This window comes from Protopterus annectens, chromosome 3.part1, assembly GCF_019279795.1.
Source record: "Protopterus annectens isolate FY-2018-M chromosome 3.part1, PAN1.0, whole genome shotgun sequence".
Lineage (NCBI taxonomy): Eukaryota > Metazoa > Chordata > Ceratodontiformes > Protopteridae > Protopterus > Protopterus annectens.
In genome coordinates this window covers 387,362,426-387,380,819 of record NC_056732.1, presented here as the reverse complement: position 1 = coordinate 387,380,819, position 18,394 = coordinate 387,362,426, and the positions used below count along the sequence as shown (strand labels likewise).

Genomic DNA, 18,394 nt, shown 5'->3' with positions numbered 1-18,394 from the left:
TGTGATATAAAAAAATGAGACCACAATAAATAATTTCAAAGCTTTTCCCACCTTTAATGTGACCTATAACCTGTACAATTCTATTGACAAACAAATCTTTTAGGGGAAAAAATATAAAAAATAAAAAATGTACAATAAGCTGGTTGCATTAGTGTGCACACCCTTAAACTATTCCTTTGTTGAAGCACCTTTTGATTTAATTACAACATTCGGTCTTCTTGGGTACACATCTGCCATCAATTAAAGAGACTGATTAACCCCAAATAAAATTTGGCTGTCCTAGTAGGATTTTAGTGACATTTACTCAGTTGCCTGCTACAGCAAAAGCCATGGTTTGCAAAGAGCTTACAAAGCATCAAAGGGATCTCATTGTTGAAAGATATCAGTCAGGAGAAGGGTACAAAAAATTTCCACAGCATTGGATATACCATAGAACACAGTGAAGACAGTCATCAAAAAGTGAAGAAAATATGGGACAACAGTGACATTGCAAAGAACTGAACGTCCCTCCAAAATTGATGAAAAGACAAGACGAAAACTGGTCACGGAGGTTGCCAAGAGACCTACAGCAACACTAAAGGAGCTGTAGGAATTTCTGGCAAGTACTGGTTGTGTACTACATGTGACAACAATCTCCCATATTCTCCATATGTCTGGACTAAGGGGTAGGGTTGCAAGATGGAAGCCTTTTCTTACACAGAAAAACAACCAGGCCCAGCTAAAATTTGCAAAACAATACATCAAGTCTCGCAAAAGTATGTGGGAAAATGTGTTATGGTCTGATGAGACCAAGGTTGAAATTTTTGATCACAACTCCAAAAGGTATGTTTGGCGCAAAAACAACACTTTGCATCACCAAAAGAACACCATCCCCACTGAGAAGCATGGTGGTGGCAGTATCATGCTTTGGGGTTGGTTTTCTTCAGCTGTAACTGGGGCTTTAGTCAAGGTGGAGGGAATTATGAACAGTTCCAAATACCAGTCAATTTTGGCCTAAAACCTTCAGGTGTCTGCTAGAAAGCCGAAGATGAAGAGGAATTCAACTTTCAACACGACAATGACCCCAAGCATACATCCAAATCAACAAAAGATTGCCTTTACCAGAAGAAAATTAAAGTTTCAGAATGGCCCAGCCAGAGCCCAGACCTAAATCCAATAGAAAATCTGTGGGGTGACCTGAAGAGGGCTGTGCATAAGAGATGCCCTCGCAATCTGACAGATTTGGAGCACTTTTGCAAGGAAGAGTGGGCAAATATATATAAAGTCAAGATGTGCCATGCTGATAGACTCCTATTCAAGAAGACTGAATGCTGTAATTAAATCAAAAGGTGCTTCAACAAAGTATTAGTTTAAGGATGTGCACACTTATGCAACCAGCTTACTGTACGTTTTTTATTTTTTTATATTTTTTCTATTAACAGATTTGTTTGCTTTTCAATTGAATTGTACAGGTTATAGACTACATTAAAGGTGGGAAAAGTTTTGAAATGATTTATTGTTGTCTCATTTTTATATCACAAAAATATGGCATTTTAACAGGGGTGTGTACACTTTTTATATCCACTGTATATATAAACAAACATTAAATAATACATAATTAAACACAAATTTCCTAATTAGATTACATTCATAAGAAAGCAGAGGCAACTATTACAGTATGAAATATACTTAGGCATTAATAGATGTAGAACACTGAGGATTTGAAAAAGTGTATTCGTGGCATACCTCTCAACCGCACTGAATTCCTCAGTAAATGCTGATTTTTGAGGGCAAAATACTGGGGTGTCACAAATTCCCACATGGCCCTTTTAATTTCTGAATTTCCCTACTTTTTTAAGTTTAAGTTTTTTTTTTTAATCATCACGTGCAGGGCACGATGATGTCAGCTTCACGAGGGACAGACCTTAAGGCAAAAGAAAAAACTATGGCAGTTAATTTAATTCCTATGTAACTGTTTTGCTTAATTTTGACAAGTTGTGGCTGTTAATTAATCCCTGCTTGGTACTGGACCAGTATGTGATGTGCTGCTATGTGTGTAAAATGCCCCAGTTAGGTATAACTGCTGGTTAGAGCTACTTAGACTCAAGCCCTGTACCCTAGAAGCCAAAACCTAAATTCTCTACCCAAACTCCACTTGTGATTCAAGTCCATTGTTTTCAACTGTCCAAAGCTTCATAGAATGTTTGGAATTCATTCTTTTGGTCTGTTCCTCTTAAAACATGTGGTTTTCTGGCAAACCAGTGGAACTAAATTCACTAAATAATGATAGCCATCTAAGTTTCAGTCTTCCTGTCTTTTAGGAAATGATTGGTAACACAAAACATTTTATTCTAGCAACTTTCTCAGATAATATGAGTCTGCATGTCCTCCCCGCGGTCAAGTGGCGCTCAAAAGACATGCGTAGGGTGTGCCTTCGTTGAAGGTTGGGTGTCGAGCTGGCACCTCGGCACCGTAAAAATCTACTGCCAATCATTAGCAGACTGGAGTTCCGCTGTGGCGACCCCTAACTGGGAAAAGCCAAAAGAAAAACAAATGAACAAGCAATATTTAAAATGTGTCCCTGGCTTTGGGCCTTTGTGTCCCAACCCCCCCCCCCCAAATAAATTTGGCTTTTTCCAGAGTTCTTGTGCTGCACAGTTTTTCAAGGGATAAAAGTTTAGTGCTGCTTATGCTAAGTCTGTTTGTGTCAGTAGCACAACAGGTTTTGATGCAGAAGGCTGTGAGTTCTACTCCCACAGTATGTAGCTAAATTGCTGATACTGTAGTGTGTTGTACTTTTAAAGGGGGTGGATGCTGCAGTTCTAAGAATGTCCTCTTTGGTGGAGATACCTAGTAACTAATGAACCTGGAATCAATTTGCCATCCATTCCCTATTGCAATATTACTAGCTTATCTTTTTTTTTAATGTAACATAGGCAATTTATTCCTCAAGGGCGACAGGCACTTTATTTGTAGATGAAACCATGAAATATAAAGTTGTTTGCTAGCAGCAACCTCTTCATTAGTTACAGATCTCTTTAATGTGGAATTATTTAGGTGACTTTTACTTCTGCAGAGATTGTGCATATTTACTGATATTCGTGGATTTCAGAAGTCTGAGTAGACTTTTATGATGGAAATGTTCTGAATTGGGCAGTTTTGTCATTATTGGTTCATGCATTTTGTTTCATTGCTTACTGGAAAAATGTTCAAAACAATAAATGTAACATGCTAACAAGTGTTAAATTAATCAGGAAGGTGTATCAAAGAACACATGTATGTTTCATGTGCAAGGGGCCTATGATTTGAAAACAGCCCAAAGGTAATCTTTATCCACCACTGGCCAGATGCATTTTCTTTGAATGTGGCTTTCAATGCTGTTTCAAAGAATGTGAGTTTTAAGGGCAGAGAAGTTTTAATGCTAAATCTATTTTCATTGTGAGACTGCATTGCTTTGTTTAACAGATCTCTATTAGTGTTGGTGCTATAAGATGTAAAATAAAAAATTTAACTTAAATCCATATCATCATTGTAGAAGTAAAGCAGTATGCACATTACAGTGTTTATAGTAATGGGGCAAAACAGCCAAGTAATGGAACATTAGAATGGCTGCAGGGGGGGGGGCTGTGTATGAGGGGCCCCATTCGACCATGATGTTGTTAGGGCAAAAGGGTGGCAAATTCAAGGACAGCCCTGGAGGGCAAAACTCTAGCTACACCACTGATCAGTAGGCCAAGGAGAATGACTTTTGGAGGTCCTAGCAAACTATAACATTCTTTAGCTAAGATTAGAATATTGCCTACCATTAAATGCCCTACTTTTACCACAAAACCCACATACTGCAAGTCACCAAAAACAAAATTCTAAGATTCATCATCTTCTCCCTTCCCAGTGAACATCATTGCTACACATTTAAAAAAATGGTTACTATTTACTACAGGGTGTGGGCTCTGGAGCCATATTTTGGTTGTCTGTTCTTCAGTTTGTGTTTGAAAGTTGATATCCCACAATTCCATTGGAATGGGTGGGGTTGCATAATTATGTGTTAAAATTTTATGTTAATCAGCGTGCAGATTTGTACCTATTTTTCATGGGCCTTTGTCCAGATTTTTGATGTTTCCAGGTTGAGAGGTATAATTAGCAGGTTTGTCAAATAGATAACAGATCCTGCAATTAGTACTTAGAAATTCAAAGAAATTGAGATGACAGAAGGATCTAGATAGGGCAGAAAATATTAATATTGTAGTTAAGAGGTGGGATGTAAAGAAGGTTCAGAGACTATTGTATACATATATATGTATATACTGTATATAAATATACAGAGTATATATATATATATATATATATATATATATATATATATACATACATATATATATATATATATATATATATATATATATATATATATACATATGATTATCATAAGGTTTATATTATAAGTATAGAGTTGGGGGGATTTGCAGTATCACAAAACTATGCACATGGCTGGGAGATATGAAGAAAACTATTCAGGTATTGGTGAAGACTAGCTTTGGGGCACTCTGAATGAAGAAAAATGGTTTGACAATCCTGGGGATGTACAGCAATACATCTACTGATTTCATCCATGAAGATTTAGTTGTGTTTTAAATGAGTTTGCATTCTAAATGGGATTTCAGTGGTAGTGGGATATGGTTCTACAGTTTAGCTACACTACTTGAATCTAAACAGTCAACTGCAGTATTAGATGATTTGATTATAGTGATAAGTGATTTTTCTCTAGAGTATAAAATTATAATGGGGGAGTAGTGTTGTATTAAGCTAGGCCACGGTGGTGCAGCGGTTAGCGTTGTCACCTCACAGCAAGAGGTTCTCCAGTCTGATTCTCGGCTGGAGCGCCTTCTGTGTGGAGTCTGCATGTCCTCCCTGCAGTCGAGTGATGTTTGAAGACATGCAGGTATGTGCGTGTGTGAAGGGGTGTGCCTTCTTTGAAGGTTGGGCATCGGGCTGGCACCTCTGCACTGTAAAAAAAATCCAGTGCCAATCATTAGCGGACCAGAGTTCCGTTGTGGTGACCCCTAACCGGGAAAAGCCAAAAGACATTAGTTTTAGTGTTGTATTAAGCTATTAAGGGCTGGGCAATTTTCTGTCTTACAGAGAAGTCTGTGTATTATAGGTAGCTGAGAAACAGATAGGTGATGTGGTAGTTCTAACCAGTTGGGATCCCTGAGGCTAGGCTGTGGTGTCTTCTACTGTTAAAGTGCACTGCAAATGTGGCTATTTTATTATAACATTTCTCAAGTTTGGACAGTTATGAGAATTGAAGGTTACTGGCAGCATAAAGGAGAAGTGGGAGTAACAAAAGAGAGGCTATTATGTCTTCTGGCTATGTCAGTAAGGTAGGTTTTTATTCTGTATAATGTACCGAGTCTTTGATGACTTTTTTAACCAGGTGTGAGATATGGTGAATTTCAAATGTTCATCTGTATTGGCAGTCAGTAATTTTATGTCACTTATTTGCTCTACTATAGTGCTGTTGGCAGAAATGATAGTGAATAGTGTTGTTTTAGTAGAGATATGTTTTGGGATGAAGAGTAGTAAAAGTTTTTTTCAGGGTTTAGAAGTTATGAATCAAATGTTGGCATACCTCCCAACCTCTTACAGCAAAAATTCTGGACAAAGCCTAAAATGATGACGGGAAATATTTTAAATATTGCTTTTACAAACTTAGAAAGTTGATAGAATAATAGGTTTTGCATCAGCATGAACTTTCTGAAGGATGTGGAGTCTTAACCTCAAACGTATGTCATCCTGTAATGACTTCAATCCTCAGCTATTTGCCAGAAAAGAACAGATTTTAGGAAGAACAAACCAAAAATATGAGGCAAAAATCTAGTCAGTCTGCGAAAACCTGTACAGTTGAGAGGTATGGATGGATGGATTTCAATCAATAAGAAAGGCTGATGTGTAAGATTTTAGAGTTTAGAAAGAGACCTTGCTGAACAGATTAGGGTTGAGAGTCATTAGTGTATTGAACTTGGGTAGCATTTTTTTTATAGCAGTGTGGAGGTTATTGATGAATATGTTGAAAAGCAGGGGGGCCTAGTATAGATCCCTGTGGGATACCAATACTTGCTGGCAAGAAGTTGGAGAATTTCCATTTCACACCTTGTGCTCTGTTTGAGAGGTAGCTATGGAATCACTGCAGTGAAGAGTTGCAGAACCCTAAGAATGGGAGTTTATGTAAGAGTTTATGTTGGGAGACAGCACCAAAAGTTTTTATTGAGTCTAGGAAGAAGGTGGAGACTAGGCTTATGACATTGCTGTGAGTGTTGACAATATTGTTTAAACAAGAAACATCATTATTAAATTATGTATGACATAGACAAACTTACATTTACATAACTGAAAATAAACCATATTGACACAATCTCAGTTACAAACATTATACATTAGAATCCATGCAGACACAGCTGTAGTTGCAAACATTATACATCACTTCTAATTTATTTAGTCATTGTCAGTCAATCATTACATATCTCATTCAAATCCTACCTTCTTTTAAACTTTGTTGCTTCTCTACATGAATTCATCCCACACTTCCCATTTTTCCTATGTAGTTTGCTCCTACCCTTTTCTAAAGATCCCAGTTCCAGTTCCAGTAGCTATCTTTGCTGCTTCTAGTAAAGTTGGTTTAGACTTTGATTTCCATTTTCTAGTAATTGCTTTTTGGCAGCCATCATAGTTAGATGCAGGAAGGCCTTACTATGTCTATGCAATTCCGATTTCTGTATCATAGTTCAAAAAAATAATTTCCTTAGTTACACCAATTTGCTCACCCAGCATCTCCGGCAGAGCAGTCTGCAGGGAATCTTTAAAGTCTGCTAACTCATTACACTCCCAGAAAATATGTTTCCATTTACCTCTTTCTTCCCCATCATACCTCCAACATTTGCTGTCTACCAAAGGAAAAACTGTTTGGATTCTACTTTGGGTATAAAAATACATATGTAAACACTTCCAAGCAAAGATCTTAAACCTTCTAGACTTTGTTGTATATTTGGGAGAGACACATATATTCCCCACTGTTTCTTTATGACTTGCTTATCCAAACTCTCTTCCCAATCTTTTCTAACCTCCTCTGATTGATTGTTATAGTTATCGTACAATATTTTATATGTCCTACTAATTATTCTTTTCTTAATGGCAACTTCTGTTCTAGATTCTGCTAAAAACTGTACCAGTGCTGGTCTCTCATTTAAGACCTCCCTATTTCTTTCTCTTTGCCTATACTCTGATATCAATCCTTGATATGGAAGGCAATCACAACCTGCAGTCAAAGTAACTTCTTGGTGTCTTCCAATTCTTATCACCTTTTCCTCTCTAGTTATTCGCTCCCAGCACCTTGGTTCCTTTGCCAGCTTTCTCTAATATATTCCAGCCCCCTCTTGTCAATCGTCTATATCCCTAATTGCAGTAATCCCCATCGGCAGAATCTCCTTTCTCCATTCCCATGTTGGCTTAGTTCTTAGTATACTTTCTGCTATTTTATGAATATAATATTCTGTATAATTACTGTTATTCTCCTTAAATTCTGCATCGAAAATCCCAGTCTTTCTTTGTTCCTTGAGCTTCTCCCTGTTTCTTCATCATCTCTTTCCACTTTGAATTACAGGTTTCTGCTTGTACTATGTACAGGAGCCCTAACTGTGTTGCTTTGAAATACCCCTTCAAATCAGGTAATCCCAATCTGCCCTGTTCTATTGGAAGAATAAGCTTATCCCACTTGACTCTTGCCATCTTCCCCTCTTAGATAAAGTTCTTCAGCTCTTTATTAACTGCTACCACTCTCCTCTGACTGATAAAAATATTCCTGACCTGTGTATAAGACTAAAGGGACTAAATGCATTTTAACTGCTTGTATCTTACTAGCGATATCAATATAACAGAGCTTCCATTTTCTCAATTTTTTTATTATCTTTTGTTTAGTCTCTTCCCACATATCCTTAGCTGCCATACCTGAATAATTTTTAAACCATATTCCTAAATACTTCATTTTATTATGTCCCCATAAGTATGGATACTGCTGAACCAATTCATATGTGGGTACATAATTTACCACTATTGCCTTTGTTTTAGGTTCATTATGTCTGTATCCTGAACATGTCTGAAACTGTCTTATATATGTTCCACAGCACTGCAATGTCCCTTTCTGGTTTTGTCAGGTATAAAATAATGTCATCTGCAAATACAGCCAGTTTTTCTTGATTACTATTGTTTTTAAATTTAATGCAAATAACAAAGGGTTGAGAGGACACCCCTGCCTGGTTCCTCTGCTTACACAGAGATTATCAGAAAGGATCACACCAACTTTAACTTTTGCCTCCAATCCCTCATATATCCTCCTAATCAACCATATAATTTTATCAGGGAATGCAAATGCTTTTATTTTTCTGCTCATAAAGTCCAACCTTACTCTGGCAAATGCTTTCTCTACATCAAGAATCCAGCAACAACAGTGGTATTTTCTTAAATTCTGCTTCCCTCTGGATCATCAGTGTTCTGTTAATGGAGAACATCGACATCTGTTCAGTGACAGAGACCTGGTTCAAGGCTACAGAGAGCACCCCTGCATTACCAGGCTATAATTCATAACACACCTTTCAGCCACCTAACCTGGACCAAAACACTAAAGGCGGAGATGTATCCATATTCATTACGGATATCCACAACTCCAGGCTAGTTGCTCAGCATAATGCATCTGAGATTATCCAAGTGCAATTAACTCTGGGCAAGACCACAATCCAAATTGTAACTTGCTACAGATCCCCCACCATGCCCCAGGATTCCCACTCCTCATTTCTTGATACATTGGAAAATATTAGGGTGCAACCCAACACCCTCAAAATGGGCAATTTCAACTACCCCACGATTAACTGGGAAAACTATTTATATACCAACTCTTTTGTTCAACGTTTTCTGGAATTCATAAATTCCAACACCTTGGATCAACTTATCCACACCCCCACCAGGGGCAGCAATATCCTAGACCTGGTCATTACCAACATGGGCGACAGGTCAATTCCTCGTTGGTCAGATCTGACCACAAGCTAATCACCCTAGACATCCACATCCCGGCCCCACCCCCCATTAGGGGAAACTACCGTAAAAAAATTCTCCAAAGCGAACTTCATGCTTCTTAAGACAGAAGTGGCAAACTTCACGACACCCATGCAGATGGACAACAGAGGTACGACTGCTGAATCCTACACAAATGCAGTTTATAAGCACTTACACGAATGCATAGATTGTGCTATCCCTAACAGAACCAAGATGGTATCCTACAAAAAAAGGAAGACAATCTGGTGGTCCCCTGCCATAAACAAACTCTACAACAGAAGAAAGAAACTGTTACAAAAAAAGAGTAAAATCCCATGATTGGAGGAAATCCCTGGTCAGACTCAGTAAGAAGCTGAGATCCCTCATAAAATCCTCCAAAGCTAGTTACAAAAACAAAACTGCCACTGATTCTAAAGACAACCACAAAGCATTCTATAGCTCTGTCAAGAATCTCAATGGCAACATTCAGATCTGCTCTGAGTTACAGCACAATGGCACTAAATATGCAGAACCAACTGATATTGTCAACATCCTGGCTAACTTTACTCTCTCTCACCCCCTAAAGGGCCCATCTCTATAATGGAAGAATGCAAAGTTCCTGTAATCATTGCTGCACAGGTGAAAACCACACTCTCCAAAGCCAAGAACACAGCATCCATGGGACCTGACAACATCCCAGGCTGCGTTCTACATGAACTACAGAATGAACTGGCACCCCACCAAAGCACCATGTTCAATAATAGCCTCACCTCAGGCTTTGTGCCTACTGAATGGCGCACAGTGATGGTTATTCCACAAAGCGGGAGCCACCACGGACCCCAGGAACTACCGCCCCATTAGCCTAACGAGCCTGGTCTGCAAGGCCATCGAACATATCATCGTGGAACTTATAAACAAAAACATCGGTAATCTCCAAACTCTGGACCCCACCCAGTTTGGGTTTGTAAAAGGCAAATCATGTCTCCTAAACCTGATAGAAGCAGTCACCAAAGCTGTAGATGAGGGTAAGGTGGTTCACACAGCCTATCTAGATCTCGCAAAAGCTTTTGACACCATCCCCCACTCTGGAATTATAGATAAACTTACTAAACTAGGTATAAATCCCTATGCCACAAGATGGGTTGCCAACTGGCTCATTGACAGAACCCACACTTTGAAAGTAGCAAACTCCAAATCTGAATTCAGACCAGTGACAAGTGAATTACCACAGGGTTCAGTCCTGGGTCCTCTCCTGTCTGATATCTACTTTTCTGAAGTACAGATGAACACAGAAGGTCTTTGGCTAATGAAGTTCGCAGATGACTGCAAAGTAGGAGCCATAATCGAAACTCCTAACGATGTGGACATCCTACAAAAGGGCCTCACCGAGACAGATGCCTGGTGTCAAAGCCATGGCCTCAAGCTCAATGCCAAAAAGTGCATTGTCATCCCCTTTGGTAAAAACTCTGTACCCATAAGCTACCACATAGGTGGTAGTCTAAACACCGAAAGTGTGATAAGAGACCTTGGGACACAGGTGGAAAGTACTCTCTCCTTTGATAATCACATCGCCACAGTAGTCAGGAAATCCTTCTACATGGCACACTTCATCACAAAAGGTTTCTCATCCAGGAAAAAAGAGGTCATTGTTCCCCTCTACTCGTCACTCATTAGACCCATTATAGACTACACTGCCCCTTTTGGTATGTACCTCACAAGACATCTACAACAACTGGAAAGGCTGCAGAAATACCTCACAAGAAGATTACTAGCCTCAAACAGATGCCCTATGCAGACCGTCTCAAAAAACTTCAGCTTTACTCCGTCGCATATCGCCTACTCAGAGGTGATCTCTGCCTAACATACAAAGCTATGTCAAACCTAGACCTGTTGGACATGCTCCACTTAAAGAAATCCCAATCCCTCCGAGCTACATGCTCTAGGGACCTAAACCTTGTCACCACAATAAACAGAACATGCTGGAGGGATAGATTCCTGTCCCAGAGACTTTCCATACTCTGGAACAAACTACCTATCTATATCAAACAAAGCTCCACATTAGCACTCTTCAAGAAAAATCTTGATGATTGGATAAGAAATAGGAAATTCACCCCAGGGATCACCTCTGGGGCTCTGCTCGACAGAGGCACAGGAAAATAATTTTCTTGGGTGGCGAAAGCCAGGGTACCTTTTCGCCTAGGCTTATATAGGCCCTAGGGCCAATAACCTAGTAGCTACCTATGAACCTATGTTTGCCTCTCCTCCACATAACCACATTGACTCATATCTATTGATTCTGGCATCACTTTTGTCATTTGTTTACAGACATAACAAACACATTATAATCATGATTTAGTATTGAAATGGGCCTGTATATAGCTGAATCTGATGGATCTTTACCTCTTTACGTATTACAGCTACTACAGCTTTTTCAAATATTGAACTTTCACCCTCCTAACAGGAACAATGTTCCAAACTGACAGCCACATGCACAAACTCAAGCTAACCTAAAATAAATGGTTAGACATGCTAAGACGCATGGCACAACCTTTGGTTCTATTAAGTGCTGTTTTCTGTTATCTTTATAGCTATCTCAGCTGGGAAAACACTTGAATGCTTTCAGAAAACATTTTCTCCAAGTCGTTCTGTTTATCAGATTGTCTGCTAAAGACATGAGAACCAGACACAAAACTGTTTACCAGAAAAACAGCCTTATAATATTCAGTATTCTTTTTCATTTACTTGCTTTCTCTTAAAACTTGTTACTAGATTAATCTAATAGCCTTAACCCAGTCATTCCCCTATGAAAGAATGGGAAAGAGCATACTCATTTTTGTTTTATCATATTTCTTTAGCCAGATATTTTTTTTTACATAGCTGTGTCTACAGTTCTTAAAACGGAACAAGGAAAGAGAGAAAATGGAGAAAGAAAAAACAGAAGCACCTATTTACATTAGTATCCCCATTACACTTAAAAATAATTGAAAAAAATTTAGTTTATAACATGCAAAGAAAATCATGCACCATGTTAGTACTATTAAGAAAACAATTGTTTTATACAAGTTAACTTTCTCCCTTTTCTTCCCCTCTCCTGAATATTTTTCTGAACAATAATGACAAGATATAGTAGGGCATGTGGTTTAAAGTCCCCTACAAGTTTAACAAAGTCCAAAAAGGTCCAATATTTCCAGATTTTCATGCTCTATTCTGTTCAACTCCATCTCCCAAACCCTGTCTCTGCTTCATTTCCAGTGTACTCTTGATTCTTCTACTCAACTCTTGTGCTTTTTTCCCTCTCTCAAGCATTTTCTGTTGAAAAACTGGAAAAGGTGTCACTGGCACATTTCCTCTGTGGTCTTTATTACCAGAACAACAAAAGTACAATCTCCGTCTGTTTCACAGCTCACCTTTTGTTGGACAAACTAGTATACTTAATCAAAAAATGATTTTGTCCCTCCAGGGAAAAATATTTTGAAGATAGCTGGGTACAGCAGTTTGAATCTTATTCCTGCTTCTTGATATTTCCTAAATAATGGAATAAATGTACTCCCCTCCTGCCTGGTGTACAATGAGTAGTCATTCTCCACAAATACTCTGCTGTCTCCCACGTTTAGTACTTTTGTCTTTCTGCCACAGTTTTGTCAGAATCAACTCCTTATGCAAGTAAGTTTGCATCTTTACTATTAAAGGTCTGCATTGTTTTCTCATAGCCAGGTTTAGAGCATATGCACAATATGCTCTTTCAATTAACGATTCCTGTTGTGGAATACCAGTCCAGCTGCGTATTTGTGCTTTCATAAAATTAATACAGTCTGTTCCTTACAGCTTCTCAGGTACGGCAGAAAATCTCGAGTTTCCCTATGTGCTCTGTCCCCTAATTTTATTATATTTTGAAACATCTCTTCTTGTGGATTCTCATATTCAGCCTGCCTCTTCTTCATTTCTCTGAGGTTTGCAGTTTTATCACCTTATCTGAATAGCTGTTTAAAACTTCTTCCATTTATCCAGCTGTTTATTGTTTGAGTTGATATACTCATTCAGTGTTTCATTTATTTTAGTCAAGTCTGTGTTAAACTGAATTATCAGCAGGTTACACAGACCTATACTGTACAACTGTATATTCATACACTGTAAGGTTTATTGAAACAAGCTGACCAAGCACTACTGTCGAGATTATAACATTTTCTTTTTAACACAGATCACTATCAGATGCACTGCAATTCCTCAGCTGACTCCAATTACAAAATGTCCACAAGATAGTCTTTCACAGTCACTTTTATCTAGTTTCAAAACTTTGTCCTTGATGAAACATTCTTTTCCTGTAATGAAGCATTCTTTGTCTGCATCCTTATCTCATACAAAGAAAACCAGTTCTCAGCAGGGTGAAATGCTCTTTCACTGATAGGATAGTCTGTAACTTTTTCTGCTGTGTTAGCCATTTCCCTTTACACATTCAACTGTTTATGATATTTCAACAAGCCTCTATTAGTAATGCCATTTGTTACAGAACTATAGCACTTTTTGTTCCACACAAGCAAATTCTATTAAGCTAATCATATCTGTTTACTGCACATTTCTTTTCTGTACTCGCAGAAGCTGTGTTCTAAAAATATCACACTGTTACTATGATAGAAAGCAGTTTTACCAAACCTTTGATATTGTGAAGGATAAACAGCTCTACCAAATTATATATTTTTTTCTGCCAAATACATGTTGTTACTATGAGGGAAACCAGTTTTACTTTATATAATTCTATCAATTCCCCCTTTTTATTTTGAAAACCAAAACAATTTCAATCAAAATTTTAATCAAACTATGAATTGTACAGAAAAATCATGTCTCCATTGGTTATATTACTTTACCACCTACATTAGTTACAATAGAAACGTGACTGGCAGTCTTCACGTTATTATGATCAACAAAAATAATGGCTATTATAGCAATTAAAACTGTGATAATGGTTATCTACCATTCTGAAAATAACCCATTTAACCAATCAGTCCAGATACTGTTCCATGTAGTTTCAGAGAATTTACCACATAAGCACTCTCACTGTAAATATTTACTGGATGTAAATGCTGCAAAACAGCTTGGCCCTTTGTGCCTACATGTATCCTGGTTAACTTAACCATAATTGGTTTGTCTCCCTTTTGGAATGTCACCATTTCAACCCAGTATAGTATTTATACATTCTTCTTATAGAAAGTAGTGATGCATTTTGAAAAAAAAACAATCTCCTTCAGTGATTTTGTTTGTCTCACTGTCATTTAGCAATATTATAGTAGTAGTATTCCATAGCTTAGGAAACATATTTAGGTATTTGAGGTGTTTAAAAGAAAGTTTAACTGGATAATGTCTAAAAACAGTTTTACCTTCATCGGTGTCAATTTATCTTTTGAAATCCAGTTTTTGACAACATAATGTTAACCAATAAGGACATATTAACAAGTATGATGAATTTAAATACTGAAATATTATCAGATTTAAAGTTCAAAAGACATGTACTTTTACTAGGTTCTGAGGTTAGCCCTTTGTAATGTACTAGTAATTTAAACAGTCTGTTCCATATTATGTTAACACTAAACAATTACAAAATATATTTTAATCAACAGGATTAATTAGTGCAAACATGAAACACAATAGAAGTAACTGAATATAAATCAAATGTGGAAGTCTTTTAGATTTACTTTGTATGATTTATCAAACCGTCTATATACAAATTTGGAAAAGGAATAATATATCTATTTGTAATATTCTTAAAACTGTTCCAGTCAAGGTTTACATTGTTCATGAACTGTAAATTCTCACAAAGCTTTAGAATCTGTACCGGGTATTAAGCTTACTTACTGATAAAGTGGTTATAAATGCAGGATTTAGGATTCATTTAGCAAGGGTATGGAACAGTCATAGTCAGTCCAGATCAGAAATTCTGGTCAAAGAAGATGGCATCAAAATATGGGAACATCTATTTGATACAGATTTAAAATTAGCTTATCACTAGTATTTAACTTGGAATAAACTTTGGAGGACACTAGCCTTCAATTATTGCAAAAGTCAAATCAAGTTAATCAAATGTCAATACATAAAAATCCAATACAGGCATATCTCTGGATATACAGAACAAAGAATAAGAAATCACAGAATTCCTCAATGTGTCTCTGGAATTATTAAAAATTGTGACAAAGCACAAACTCTTTCACTACCTGGATATTAACTTAATAGGCTCATCAAACTGATCAGGAGAAGTGATAACAGTATGTGTAACCAGCATTTATTAATAAATGATAAAGCTTTAGGGCTTACAATAAAGCGTTTCAGTGGTTCCATTAAAGCAGCTATATCTGACAGAAATGAATTAGGTGAAAATGTAATGTAACCTGAATGTTAATATTTTTTGTAAATCTTTTAACAATGTAATAAAGCTGAAAGTAAAACAATGTTATGACCTCCTTCTTCCCATTGTCAAGGTAATTTACTTTGCTTTAACCTTGTACTTTTCTTTTTTCCAAATAAAATCCATGGTTATTTTTAATCCGTTTATATATATGTACTTACAAATTAATTGTTAAGAAAATTATGGCATATAATACATTCCCTTTAATAATGAAGACTCTAACCAGAAATTAAAAGGCAGCTCAGATGGACAAATATTCCTTGATCTGGTCTAACATACTTGAAAAGTTAGATGGTACAAATGATTTGCAGCCATATAAATAAAAAAACACGACATTTCAAATTTGAAAAAGGAAACAGCAATAGAGTTAAAATCAGAAGGATTCAGCAAACACAGTTATCCAAAGACTGCACAGCTAATTCACCTAAATTTAATTTGCAACTATATAGCAAGTTGTATTCACCAATGTGTTTCAGTAAGTGAGATATGCAAACAAAAGGATTTTCAGCTTATAACATATCATCATTTGCAAGTGACAGGGTGAATATTTTGAATCCATTGAATTTAATACCTGTAAAAGGATGATGGCTTAAAACTGACTGGAAAAGAGGTTCTAAGGACATATAACAAATGTAGGATAAAAGGGGACATTACTGTCTACTGCCAGTAAAAGCACATATAGAGGATAAAATTGTACCATTAATAAAAAACTCAAAACTACATTATAAAGACAAGAAATAATATTAATGTAGATTGTTGGGAAATTTACACCTTCTCGAAGTCTAATGTGATAAAGTATATGAATGAGGTTAACTCTCTTTGAGACATCCAACACAAACACTACTTCTTCGTTGTAGGTACTCTTCCTACATTAGGCCTGTAAGTTGCAAGGTGATATTACAGCCTGGTTTTGTATAACGCCTGTGTCTGAAACTTAGAAGTTAACCGTGCTATCTGACCAGTGAATTCCTGAGCTAATATTCTATGACTTAACAGCTCCCCGGGTACCCCAAAGTCAAAAGAGGTTAGCAACATATATGTTTATACCACTCGAAACAAAGGTTCTACTACACAGTCACACTTAATTTTTTAACTACTCAAATCTTATTACCTAAAGCACTCAGTAGAAAACACACACAGGCGAAGGCATCTTAATTGCAAGGTGAAAAACAGCTAATGTGACGCAACAAGTCTTATACAGTACTCTGAACTGTCATAACCTGCACCCGTCAAAGATGAAAAAGTGAAGGAGGAATACACTGAAACAAGATACACTAAAAAAAGTGAAACAGGAACACACTGAAAATATGATGCACTAAAAACTTGAAGCAGGAACACACTGACAACAAGATGCACTAAACATGCATGTGCGCCTTGAAGTATACCATGCACAGACAAACACACATAGCATACAATGGTCTTTTCTCTGAAATCAAACCAGTGCTATGCAGACCATTTCAACACTTCAACCTGGACAAATGATTTGACATTCAGTAGTTTGTCTGCAATGCAGCACTATCATACAGTAATAGACAAGAAACAGCAAATGACTTTGGATACACTCAGTCAGCTGAATTATTTTTCCTAAAGCAAATTACGAGAAAAGAAAAAGAGAGCTGACAAATTCATTTTGAACTCTGAAAACCTGAACGGCCCTTGTGGAGTACATTTTTAGCATGACCCACTTAATAGTTTCCTCTAATCTATTTTTGCAGGCTTGAACAAAAGAAAGACTGATTTATTCATCAAGCAAGCAACAGAGAAATACTGCAGCAACTATTAACTTTGTCCAGGTCGAAGGAGTAAAGAAAAAAAAATAGTATTTATCTTTTCACAAGAGAAACAGGCAGTAGGAAATCACTGACACAACAAAGCAAACACGAGTAAATACAAAAACAAACAAAATATGAAACGTGCCACACACTATCAATAACATGACTAGAATCCACATCACACAAATGTGTCAACATACCTTTGTAGCACAAGGACTTGTGTCAATGAGACTTGACTCAGCATGAATTCTGCTTAGTCGGTCTCTGAGCTCTGTGTTCTGAGCTATCGCCTAAAATAACAGAAGCAAAAAACCATGGGGAATCAAGGAGGAAAGGGACAGTTAGTCAACCTTATCATGAAAGTGCCTTTAAATTACAATTTATGCAGCTCTTACCAGCAGCACGTTCATTTTACAAACTTCCATGACTGCCCCACCATTCTCCAAGAAAGTTTTCCAGCTTTACTATGCAAACTCACCATTCCCAACAATAGGAGACAAAAGCAGAGATGTAATCCATTCTGTACAGAACAAGTTTAAGGCCTAAAGAGAATTACTGGAGTATAAAGAAACAATACTAAGGCATGTTCATTTCTCTCTCTATTTCTTCTGTTCTTCATTAAAGATGTAATGTGCTAAGTGGCACATAGTACAAATAGGCCCCATGCAATATCTGCCTAATGAACTTTTCTTCCCAAACAAACCTTTGCTGTACTAAGCTATCATTAAAAGCATATACTTCAGAAGGCAGAAAAGTGGAGGCCCAAAAGCAGAATAGCAAATGGGTCAAAATGTTGCGATTCTATATGGCACACAAATCACAACAAACATGCTAGCTACAGATGGAAACAGTTTCTGTGTAGAGTCACTCTGAATGAAGTGCTCCAGTGAGGCAGTCACACAAATAGGATGGACACAAATGAACCTGCCAAGGTTGTCTTCAGATTTTGTGTATCAGTCTCTTCCACGTGTAGTCAACTGACAATATTTGGATGTTAGTACTTATACATCTTTGTGTGCCTAAATGTTAAGCCACTGACCTATTCTATGGACATTAATTTTGTACTTTGGACTCATCCACTGCAGTACACTCCTTCTGTAGGTGGAACATTTTTTTCTACAATCAAGTACAAGGCTATTACATTTCATTAGATTGTGGGGTTTTGGAT

At 37.2% G+C, this 18,394-nt stretch overlaps 1 protein-coding gene across 5 annotated transcripts in view; it reads right to left on the bottom strand.

The window, feature by feature from the left end:
- OSBPL3 (oxysterol binding protein like 3) overlaps positions 1-18,394 on the bottom strand; it is a 2,414,360-nt gene that overhangs the window by 701,515 nt on the left and 1,694,451 nt on the right. For 4 of the 5 annotated variants that reach the window (XM_044066857.1, XM_044066855.1, XM_044066856.1 and 1 more), the window contains one exon: positions 17,427-17,516. The exons of the other annotated variant lie outside the window; for it this stretch is intronic. In XM_044066857.1, the coding sequence (XP_043922792.1) occupies positions 17,427-17,516 (90 nt within the window). The remainder of the gene's footprint in view (positions 1-17,426; positions 17,517-18,394) is intronic. 5 annotated transcript variants of the gene reach the window in all.